The sequence below is a fragment of the Sinocyclocheilus anshuiensis genome, unplaced genomic scaffold, assembly GCF_001515605.1.
Source record: "Sinocyclocheilus anshuiensis isolate Anshui unplaced genomic scaffold, SAMN03320099.WGS_v1.1 scaffold383, whole genome shotgun sequence".
In the NCBI taxonomy this organism is placed as follows: domain Eukaryota; kingdom Metazoa; phylum Chordata; class Actinopteri; order Cypriniformes; family Cyprinidae; genus Sinocyclocheilus; species Sinocyclocheilus anshuiensis.
Window position 1 is genome coordinate 261043 of NW_015548204.1, and position 12230 is coordinate 273272.

Consider the following 12230-nt stretch of genomic DNA (forward strand, 5'->3'; position numbering starts at 1 on the left):
ATAAAAAGTAACATTATCCTTATTTCTGCATAATTTCTCTCTCAATATAGCCTTTAATTCTGAATTTATGATCCCTCCCCCCCCTTTATTTGGTGCCTTTCAAGTACTTCACTTGATGCACACTTTGTAAAGTTGTTGAGATCTCTTCTAAAGCTTTACAGGAGACAAATATGAGACCCCTAGATTATTTAGCTAAAGAGAAAAATCTAATCACAGTGTGTATTGTTGTTGAGATCTCTTCTAAAGCTTTAAAGTAGACCATTGTGAGAGTGTTAGAGTTTTTGTCTCAGGAGACAAGTTTGAGAAGCAGGAGACTCGAGCAAAAATCTCAATTCGATCTTAAAGTAACCTCATTTCTGTCTAGGAGAAATATTTGAGATGTTAAAGAGATCTCACTTTTGATTTTAATTTCCTATGGGTCTATCTATAAGTGTAGCGCATGTCAGATGAAATAATATATAAATGGCATTTCTTATGGGTTTTTTTTCTTTCAGTATTTATTGATCCTTATTTCAATTACAGTTTCTGAATGTTATTTACATATAAAATAGCTTGCTTATAGACTAATGTTATTAATGTATCGTTTTTAATGGAAACTTGTTTATATTTTACCGTTAGTATACGTGAGGCAAAATAAGTTAAATGAAGGATAAATTAAAATTCATAGCATTTAAACAAGTTCTGCTCGCGTATGTGAAGGTTTCTATTGGATGATTTAGGGTAAACGTCATATTATGCGACTACGCATTACTTTATGGAGAGTTTACGAACTACTTGGTACGTCCTGCCTTACGAACAACTGGTGCAACCAAATAATGTATAGATTTAGTTACAAACTAGCTAGTAGTTACTAAGCCTCTAGTGTGGACTTAACGTTATAATTTAAGTAAGAACTTACGAATGGCTGGTGCAACCGTATCCCGATCCAGAGCTCATTGACAAATATCTTATATCGTAAGATGCGCTCCCTTTACGCAGAGTGCGCGTGATCGCAAAATCGAAAGTGAAAGTGAACAGCGCGAGCGCTCATTCAAAAGAGATTTAAATACTCCCCATTGATAGCTTCTCCCTGATACGCGAAAATTATATGCAATATTAGAATGTTTGCGGGACCAGGCGGGACTGGACTAACCTTGCAGGAGCGGACGACACACGTTGTCACTGTTTAAGTTCAGAGGTAAGAAGACTGCTAACTAGCGGTCGGGATATAAACTCAAAACGAAACCACTATCATGAATCTTGTATACATCTTTTTTTTTTAAATATCGATATTGCGTTTTTGAGAATCGATACAGTATCGCCAAACAAAATATCGCGATACTCACGTGTATCGATATTTTCTTACACCCCTAGAAACAAAGTCTCAGCTTTCAAATTTTGTCTTTTTTTTTTTTTTAGAAAAATTCAAATAGTAAATACCGTTTTGTGGCTCTTTAATGTGTCATGACAGATCGCTGCCTCAGTTCAAGCAACACGTGAACTGATCATTTCTTCCTCTACTAGTTATAGCACAAAATAAACATGAATGAACATCAGAAGGTATCTCGTTTCAACCACTGAAAACGTCAATACACACCATTTTTCAAGTTCAAGTCCACCGACGTTAATTTACTCTCCTGTTAATTTACTCTCCTTTTTTTTTTTTTGTCGGACAAAATGGCAGATTCTGCGTTATGATTGGTCAGATCGCCTGTCAATAAAACTCCCGGCGAAGGGTCAATTCGAGTGTCACATCCCCACATCTATATGTCTAGTTTTTTTTTTTACACTACAGATTCAAATCATACTTGAGACTGACAGATTTCTTGTGGCTCTGATTGTGAGTAAAGGTCAAAGGTTATCGCCCCATGCTGGTTTTGGGTGTAACATGAATTTTAACCACCCTGAATGGTTAAAAAAAGGCTTTTAAAAGTCTGACCACTGTAGTGGACATCCTGCATTACAATAGCAACACGTATAACTATAGGTAGGCATTATAACGGGTTAAATTGTATTGCCAGAACATATATAAGGTATATTACGTCACGTGGCATTATAATTATTTACTTTCATAATGCATTATATGGAAAGTGTTTCAGTTAGCATAGTTCATATCCTCTAATGTTTTATCATGTGTGTTACCCAAACAATGTGGTAAAACTGCACTTCTGGTGTTGCTGCACTCACAAAACATGATTTTGGGGGAGGAAATCATGTCGCAAGTGGTTGGGAATGTGTTCTAATTGATTCAACATGCTTGCTAGGGGTCACACCGCTATGAGGGGGGCAGCGTAACATGACACCGCCGTGTGGAGATGTCTTCTGCTTAGGAAATTGATTGGTTGTGAATAAGGCTAAAGTTAAACATGCTGCAGAATGGATGATTTTTGTGTTGGAGTAACTTTTTTGAGGACAAATAGACTTAACAGATGTTATAGTTAGTGTTGACTCTTGCCCCAAAAAACAAGACCGTTTCAGGATGGTTTTGTATGCAGGAAAATCCGTATCGTGGAAAAATTTGTTCGTGTGTGTGTTTGCTGTCTCCTCCCTGCTCTGATCTGTGTACTTCCTGTGTGACTCCCTCCTGTGCTTCCTGCTGGGGGTGAAACGCTCGTGTCGGTTTGTCCATCTGCAGAGCCGTGAGGCATCGGTGTTAGCAGGGGCCCCTCTGCTTTGTGTCCTGCCGTCTAGGTCCCGTGTCAATGGCTGCAGGTCTGTGCTGGACTGATAACGTGGGTGTGGGGCTGTGGAGCATCATCAACATACACAAACACATATTACAAACGTGAGAAGAACAGCTATGCGGCAAATACACCAAACACGTGAAGTAACGCTCACACTTAGGGATGTGATTCGTAATGAATCGAATCAATTATAGTTGCAGTTCCTATTAGGTCCTTTTTTGGCCTTTTTCACAGTCTGATAAATAGCCTGAACTATATATTACACAATACTGAACAAACAAACCATTGTGGTAACATTTCATTAATTAATTTTTATACAATACTTTTGTAACTTCACTCTTAAGAGTCATTTTTTGGGGAATTGCACCACACTGGTTGTGCTGTGCTGAATGTATTTGATTCTCTAAAAAGAACCAACTCATTAGAGTCGTTTGATTGCAAATCAGACTGTAGTAGTTTCGTAGAACTGAATATTTTTGATTCATGAAAAATAACTGGCTCATTAGTCATATGATTGAGAATCAGACTGCACTGTTTGTATTTACGCTGTACTGAGTGGTTTTAATTCACTAAAAATAATTAGGCCATTAGAGTCATTTGTTCAGGAATCAGACTGCGCTTGTTGCACAGTATGTTTTTTGATTCTTTAAAAAGAAACAGATCATTAGAGTCATTCGATTGAGAATAGGACTATTTGAGGTGTACTGAATGTTTCTGATTCACTGAATAGAACCCTTTCAGTACAGTTCATTTGTTCAAGAATCAGACTTCACTGGTTGTGCTGTACTGAATTGTTTTGATTCACTAAAAGAACCGGCCCATTCAAACCAATTCCTTAGAATCATTTGTTCAGGAATTGGACTACACTAGTTGCACTATATGTTTTTGGTTTACAAAAAAAAAAGTGACTTGAGTAATTCATTCTGGAATCAGACTACACCGTTTCCATTGTATGTTTTTGATTCACTAAAAAGAACCAGCTCATTAGAATAATTTGATTGAGAATCAGACTAGTAAAGTTGTACTGAATGTTTTTGATTCACTTAAAATAACTGACTCAGTAGAGTCGTTTGTTCAAGAATCAGACTTCACTGGTTGTGCTGTATGTTTTTGATTCATCAAAAAGAACCAGCTCATTAGAATCATTTGATTGAGAATCAGACTAATAAAGTTGTACGGAATGTTTTTGATTCGCTGAATAGAACCCTTTCAGTAGAGTCATTTGTTCAAGAATCAGACTTCACTGGTTGTGCTGTACTGAATTGTTTTGATTCACTAAAAGAACCGGCCCATTCAAACCAATTCCTTAGAATCATTTGTTCAGGAATTGGACTACACTAGTTGCACTATATGTTTTTGATTTACTAAAAATGACTTGTTTAGAGACATCACTGGTTGCGCTGTATGATTTTGGTTAGGGTTAGGGTTAGGGTTAGAGTCATTCGTTCTGTAATCAGAATAAAAGCCGGTTCTTGCTACCCAACCATTAGGCTTTTGATTCAGTAGACTTTTAAGTAAACACAGTAGCTTCAAAATACATGTTTAAAGAATGTGTCATTTCTGTTGTGCTTTGTGTTGTGCTCTGGATGCTCCAGCGGTGAAAGGGTTGATGACAGTCACGTGCGAGAAATCCCAGAGGTCCCAGTGTCAATAATTCAGAAGCTTCTGTATCATTTTACAAGCCAATGCTTTGAAACACACAGGCAGTGTCTTATTGTGACAGGAAGTTTCAGGAATGCTTTGTGCCGCATCTGCCGCTCTCCCGAGTGTTTTCCCATACTTATCCCACTCATCTCCGTGTTCAAGCCAGGAACTCAGGGTGACCGGAAGAGCTGAGGGGTGTGACAATGGAAATATTATAACTCTTGATGGTTCAGCAGGGAGGTTTATTTGAGGCACAGAATCATAAAGCCTGATGGAAGTATTTAGAACAGTGGAAGTGCCGGAAACAGAGAAATGCTTGTTCCTCCTCCCAGTCCCAGACTCCTCTCTGGTTTCTCACTAACAGTAGTTGTTCATCAGAGGTCAGCTGTGTCGAGGAGGTGGGATGGACGTGTGTTATTGGGTCACCTGCTCCTGAATTTTTGCTCAGTTTGGGCCTTTGAATAAAACTGAGGTGTTATTTTCCTCAAAACAGCTGTTATTCAAAACAGCTTTTATTGACTGATTGATTGATTGTCTAAAAGTTTAATAAACTTCCAATTTTTTTTTATGATTTTTCTGATTATTATACCATATTTCAGGCTTTATACAGGGTCATATACTAGTGAAGAATTTTAGCCATTTATACATCTACAATATACCATTATAAACCTTCATACTTCAAGAAAATACCCTCAATTTTCCCAGAATATAGAAAAATTATAGTCTTAAGCCAAGGCACTTCATCTGATACAAATGATAAAAAGCATTTATTTTAGTTTTGCTTTCCACATATAATCACTAAATTAATGCACACTCTAAAACCGGAATGTTTTTTTCTGATATAGTAACATATAAGCGCCGTTTTCAGACATATCAGTATCGGAAATGCTGTAATCTGTTCTTCCTTCAAACAATGTGTGTTTGGGGGTCTGCAGCCAGTCAGATCAACTTACATACGGCTGTCAGTCAAACGACTCTCATCTCAACAAACAGGCCAAACCACAACAAACACAGACAGCGAGACTGAGAACATCAGCCATTTGTCTGGAAATTGATCCTCTGAGCTCTTAAAACTTTGTTTTTGAGAAGCACAAAACAGTATAATTAGCATTTTCGAGCGTAGTGAAATAGATCACATGCCTGAGCCATTATAACCGTTTCATTCGAAATGCAAAAGGCTTTAGTATCTTAAATTGAACATTTACTTTTAATCATTTAGCAGATGCTTTTATCCAAAACGATCTTCTTATTGTCTTAAAAAAAATATATATATATATATATTAAAAAAAAAAAAAATCACTATACACTGTAATATGTGAAATGTGAATGAAACATGTTGTTATCTTAAGGAGTTTTTTTTTAATTAACTAACCCTTAAAATGTGTAATAATATATTCTAATAGTTATAATATTATGTATACACACACATATTGTTTGTGTTTTTGCCGTCTCTCTTAATAGACTCGCCTAATGGACCTTGACCTTTGACCTTTGCTGTAATTACTCCCTCTTACAAATAAAAAACCTCTTTGCATAATGAATGCTTCTTGGTTTTTAATTATGTTTTCACTTTTTGTTTTCACAAGAGTGATTATGTTCTGCTGCCTTCCTTTTTGTTTATTACATAGCGCAAACGTCTCTGCTCTGGATACATGCAGGACATTTCCATTCGATTTGGTCAGATGCTGACTTTCAGCTGCTGTATGAATTTTAACCTCCTATAAAAACTAAAAGAAGGATTTACATTTGACAGAAAGTCATCCTGGATTCCTCTGCAATGGCCTGTTTCATTGTGACTTTTACAACCATTAATGATGCATTTATGAGCACTTACCTGTTCAAAACTCTCCACCACGGTTTTAGGGTGTTTGTTTCCATAGTTATTTGGAGTTATGAGCAGAAAGGTAGTAATTTATAAAATAAATAAATAAATATGAGCACTGGTAATTGTGATGCATGAGCACACGCCACCAGATATGTAGGAATATGTCATATTGTAACCTGTATAAATTGATTTTGACGTTCATTATGACACTTTATTGTGGTTTCTATGGTGACGTGATGGCTATTTTTGCTCCGGTTTGAGAGTTTCTCCTCTGGCAGGCTGATAATGCTTCACGTGCTGTTATTCATACATTCAGCATCTTTCCGTTCTTCTGCTGGCCTCGCTTTCAGTTTTCCACTCTCGGTCTTGGATGAAAGGCAGATTTCCTGACTGGGATCATGTTATTGGTTGGTCGTTTGTAAGCTTCCATTACACAATATTTTTGAGGAAAACTCATGCACTCAAATCACAATGGTGGAATTCATTGTGAAAGTAACCCTGTCATTATGTTTTCAACAATATAACACAGAAATGCTTTTAATTTTGAGTTTATGGTTACGATTTCTGTGCTGTTTAAAGGGGTGCTATTATGCTTTTTCACTTTTTCAACTTTAGTTAGTCTGTAATGTTGTTGTTTGAGCATAAAAAAAGATCTGCAAAGTTACAAAGCTCAAAGCTCAAAGTCCACTTCAAAAGGAGATATTTTATTTAACAGAAATCACTTTTCAAAAACTACAACGAATGACTCGTTTGGACTACAACGCATATTTTCCGGGATTTGTGATATCACAAAGATCGACGAATGGGACGAGACCTGGTTGAGCTGCACTAGAGAAGGCAACGAGTGTTATCACTATGTCGGAGACACGCTAGGTTTCCCAAGGCAGACGAACTTAGAGTGGTTACAATCATCCGGGTTTAAATCGTGCTCAAATGGATTTTATTTTATTTTTGACGCAATATTTACACTGAAACTCACAGTGAGGGGCGTGACATTTCCCGACCAGGCGCCGAGTGCTGCCAATCACAACACACACTGGCCCAGCTAACCAATCACAACACACACTGGCCCAGCTAAAGACTTTGTAAAAGAGCATAATAGGACCCCTTTAAGCAGTGGACTGATAACCAGTATGGTTGATGGCTGGTATAACAGCAATTATATGCAAACAACATTTAGTTACATTTACAATTATTCATTTAGCAGATGATCCTTACTCAAAATGAACACCACAATCATTTGTAATAAATAAAATGTACCCAAAATAGTTTTTTTTTTTTTTAATGAACACTTATTTTTCCAAATCCCCAAAATTCGTTCAGTAACTTTGATTCATTATTCAAAATGATTCTAGGTGCAATTAACACATCTGTTAATCATCCAATCAAATACTGGTCAATTGGTCAATGTATCACTATATATATACTGTATATATATATATATATATATACATTAAAGGTCTTAAATCAAAGGGTACAAAGTCTTAAATTCATAAAGTCACAGCAATATTATTGCATACATTGCAAAAAATGAATATCTTCCTTAGAGATGCAAAATAAATTTTTTTTTTAAAAAGTCTTGTTTTTCTGAGAAATGGAACAAAATTGAGTTTATGCTTAAAACAAGAACAAATATCTGTCATTGGGGTATGAAAACTTGTTTCCCCTTTAAATTAAGTGTATTTGTCTGACCTTATTGGCAGATAAACCTTCAAGAAATCTATAGTAACCTCTCTCTGTCTTGGAAATTATGGATGGAAAGACATTGGCTGAATCTGTTTAACATATTTCAAGATTTGCAACTATTTAAAACTTCTGTAAAACTGAACTACTATAAAAGACAAGTTTTTGGTTTTCCAACCTAAGATTTAGCATTAGGTTTATTTGTATCTGAGTGTCTTGACTTCTCCTGTCACAGGAGGCTCAGCCCTCGTCGGTGTCCTCGACACGGGATCCATCTGAGCTTCTGCCGAGGCTGTGTCTCCTGGTGCGGTCCGAGATGGGTTACGGCTTTAATCTCCACAGCGAGAGGTCCAGACCGGGTCAGTACATACGGGCTCTGGACCCCGGCTCACCCGCTGACCGCGCTGGACTCAAACCACAGGACAGACTCATAGAGGTGAGGCAGGAATCATTCTCTCTTTCTTTAGAACAGTTCTCTATCATATTTCTATCATGCTATCACACGCATGTGCATCAGTATACAGATATACACCCACACTTTCTAAATTCACTTGTGCATTCACACTCACACACAGACCATCCATCACACTCAGATGCATGTGGGCGGCGTGTGATACTGTATGATGACTCGCACTAAATATTTCTGAGTCGAGCAAAATAACATACTGTTGAAGCTTACATTTGCGATCAGCAGAGCTGAATACATCCTTCATTATCAGAAATAAATGCAATGTTCTCATAACCTCCATTAACTCATGAACTTGTGTGGCTTAGTTGGATTGAGTGCGGATTTAACACATTAACCCAAATCTAATCAATGCAATGTGCACATGACGAACCATTATAAAATGTGCAAGTTTGTACTTCGGGAAAAACTATATATGCTGGTGGAAAGAAGAAAAAGTACGCTTAGCACTGTTTTACAGACATTTCAGTAGTCATTGCAATAAAATTAATGGGTGAATGTTATGAAACCCTGATGTACTATGAGTTTCAACAAAATCACAAGAAAGGGAAAAAATGCTTCGAGATAATTCAGCCTATATTTAAGTGTTTTTTTTTATATTGTGACAATATTTACATGACATGAGCATATTAATGTAAAAAATATATTCAAGATTTAGTAAATTTATTACTCTTCGTTTATATTGTAACTTTAAATAAATGTTTAAAATAAATGTAAAAAATGTAATTAAAAATTTAAAATCAGCATAATTTATAAATTTTATATATATATATATAAAGAACTTCAAAAATATTAGTTCTGTTATGTAAGACTTTATTAAAATCAGCATAAAGCCTAATTTATTTATAATTTTTTTAGTAATTTCTATATTCCTATTATTTAATATTAATATATTTATATCAGCATTTATTTTTATTTATTTTTTACATGTTTTCTAGTTGCATTATGTAAGACTTTCTATTAAAATCAGTGTAATTAAAAGGCAGCTTTTTTTGGGGGGAAAAATATGTATTTATTTTAATAAGTGTTGTTTACCCTTTTGATTTGAATACTGTATTGCAGTAATGAGCATCTAATAACAGTCATCAATTAGAATAATGGGAATTACGAAAAAATAAAGCAAGACTTTGACATCAAAATCTGCCCAATTTTCATGCAAACATCGTCACAATGCAAAAATATCTTAATGGTCCTAAAAAAAAGTCTTTATTTTCTTTAAGCAAAATATCATTTCTTATTTCTTTGATTTGTTTATGAGGTGAAATACGGCTCGGACAGCATGTTCTTGACCAGTTTTGTGTGATTGACTAGTTCAGACTAACTTTCTCCCCCATTTCTCTCCATCTCTCAGTTGTTTCCACCCTCAGTATAAGAGTGAGAGTCCTGCCCCCTTCAGTTTTCAGAAACACAGCTCAGGACACTGATACCTGAAACCCACCCGGCTGCCGCTGCGGCCACAGCAACACACGTTAATATTTGATGGTGTTCGGCTGAATACAGCACACGCTCCATCTGTCCTCGGGACAAACACTCAGATTAAATCACCTTCAGCAGAAGGGGAGCGCGGGTGGCTCTCGTGCCCTTGTTTTTGTTTTGATTGATTTGGTTGTAATTTCGGTAAAAAGTCTTTCTCACCGTCTCTCCTCTGTTCGGCTTGTTGGGAACCTAATTCAACCACAAAACATGTTGCTAAGCAACCAACAGTGGGCACTATAAGACAAACTGAATGAACAGGTTTATCAGGGAATAAATAAAGCTTTTACATATGATTAAAGTCACTGATGCAGAAGTAAAGATTCACCTCAGAATAATCTACTGATTAAATGTTTTTATAGTTCATCACTGTAACTCTACTCTTTAAATGTTTATGAAAAACAAAAATAAACCATGGCAAATGGTAATACTAGGCTTTTTTTCAACCAGGATGAAGTGCTTTACAGTACCATTTAAATTATTTGTCTATAAACTCATAAGAATCATCACTCACAAGAGTCATGTTTTTTGGATACTACAATGAAACTAATACCATGGTATTGTCTGCTACCATTGTAGCATGTCCAATATATCTAAAATATGAATACGGTTATTATAAAAAAAAACAGTTATACAGTGCATGTCAATAATTTAAATGTAAATGATGTATGTGTATTTATATGTATATATATATATATATATATTATATACATTTATATATACATCATACTCAAATCAGGTCAGTATAATATTTTTGTTGTTGTTTTTTATGTGCGCTTTAGTTTTAAAGTCATAACTTTTGCTGTATTAAAACTCTGTCTGTGCAGGTGAATGGCGTGAACATTGAAAGCATGAGACATGCTGAAGTTGTGGCCTTCATCAAGAACGGCGGGAATGAGACGCGGTTGCTAGTGGTGGATCCGGATACAGATGAGCATTTCAAAAAGATGGCCATCACTCCCACCAGCATCCATGTCAAAGGTAGAGTTAAAGACTTCACTGAGGAGAGTGAGAGTTCACCCAGAAATCACAGTTCATGAGCTGTGATCTCAAAGGGAAAAATATAACAATCAGTTTGTATGTGCAGTCTTGATTTCCTCTTCCTGGGATTTGAGGGGGAGTTTGACATTTTTCTGGTGCTTTTGAGGTTTAGAAACAGACAGATGTTTGGCTTCCTCTCAAGGCTCTATATAGAGTTGTGAAACTCTGAACAAAAGCATCAAAAGCCTGGGCTGGAGGCCATTCTGGTACAGTAAATCCATGTTCTCTGAGTCTCGTCCCCGTCTGTTACCCAGCAGTCTAGCAGCTCCTGACATGTGGCTCAGATTAAACACCTTGAACAGGCTATTGACATCTCTTAGATAGCTGGTACTTGGCAGGATCCTGATTTGGCTCACTGGAAGGTCATTCCAGCCCAGTCCGCGTGCTTTTTATTCACCATTTTCTTTGTATAATTTTAATGCATTTCATGCTGGAAGAGTAAATCTTCTGCGTCAGGTCTTTGAGCCCAGTTTAGGTTGATCAGGCCACAGATGCATGCTGCTTTTATCCCACAGCTCAGCTTTCTTTCTCAAGAGCCAGCTTAAGGTTTCCGGCTGTAGCAATGGTCTTCTCAAGGAAGTTGGCATCACGGCACATCTCTCTATGAATAGGGTCTTCATGCACAATATACTGATAAACCTACAATGCACATGTATGTTTCTGGCTGTTTTTCCATTCAACATCAGCCACAATGTTCTCTGTTCTTGATCTCAGTAAATGAAGAGCGATCTGAGCATTTGTTCTTCTTATTAAAACAGATTTTGACGAGTCCATAACTAACGGCTCCTCCAGTCCACACGTGAACGGGACGTCCTCTCGATCCACATACTCAGACGGCAGCAGTCAGGACACCAACACACAGGTGACCAAAAGAACACAAATGCATCTGCAATTAATATATTTCTATTTTATATTTATGGCAAATGCATGCATTGTCAAAACATTATTTAAATTAGTTAAAACACATTTTAAGGGTCAGCTAACTTGTAAAAAAGCTATATTATATAAAATGTAACAACTGCACAGTGCACAGCGAGATTTATTGTTTTTGCAGAATTTAATTTACTGCTTATTGTCTTTTAAACATCTATAGATATGAATTTATAGTAGAAATTAAAAGATACAAAAGTCTTATGCATGTTATGATAGAAACAGTTATATTGACACAGGCATTTGATTAATTTAATTGCGTATATATATATAAAAATTAGGGATGGAACGGTTCGCGGAAAAAAATCGAACCGTACGGTTCTCCACACACTCATCACCTGGGTGCTGAGGCGCGCGCGCACAGGTGAGACCTGAGCAACACACGTTGATATCTGTTTAAACTAAACTCGTTTAAACTTTGCCAGTTTAACCATTTAAGAGCCAGAGGATGCGAGCTCGCGCGCGCAGTGAGAAGATTTGTGCGTGCGCTCATCCGAAGCGCGCA

General features: G+C 36.6%; 1 protein-coding gene across 1 annotated transcript in view; it reads left to right on the forward strand.

Annotated features, from left to right (window-relative positions):
- LOC107653462 (Na(+)/H(+) exchange regulatory cofactor NHE-RF2) overlaps nt 1-12230 on the forward strand; it is a 34730-nt gene that overhangs the window by 20754 nt on the left and 1746 nt on the right. The window contains exons 4-6 of the mRNA XM_016440176.1: nt 8051-8251; nt 10582-10735; nt 11554-11657. Of these exons, the coding sequence (XP_016295662.1) occupies nt 8051-8251; nt 10582-10735; nt 11554-11657 (459 nt within the window). The remainder of the gene's footprint in view (nt 1-8050; nt 8252-10581; nt 10736-11553; nt 11658-12230) is intronic.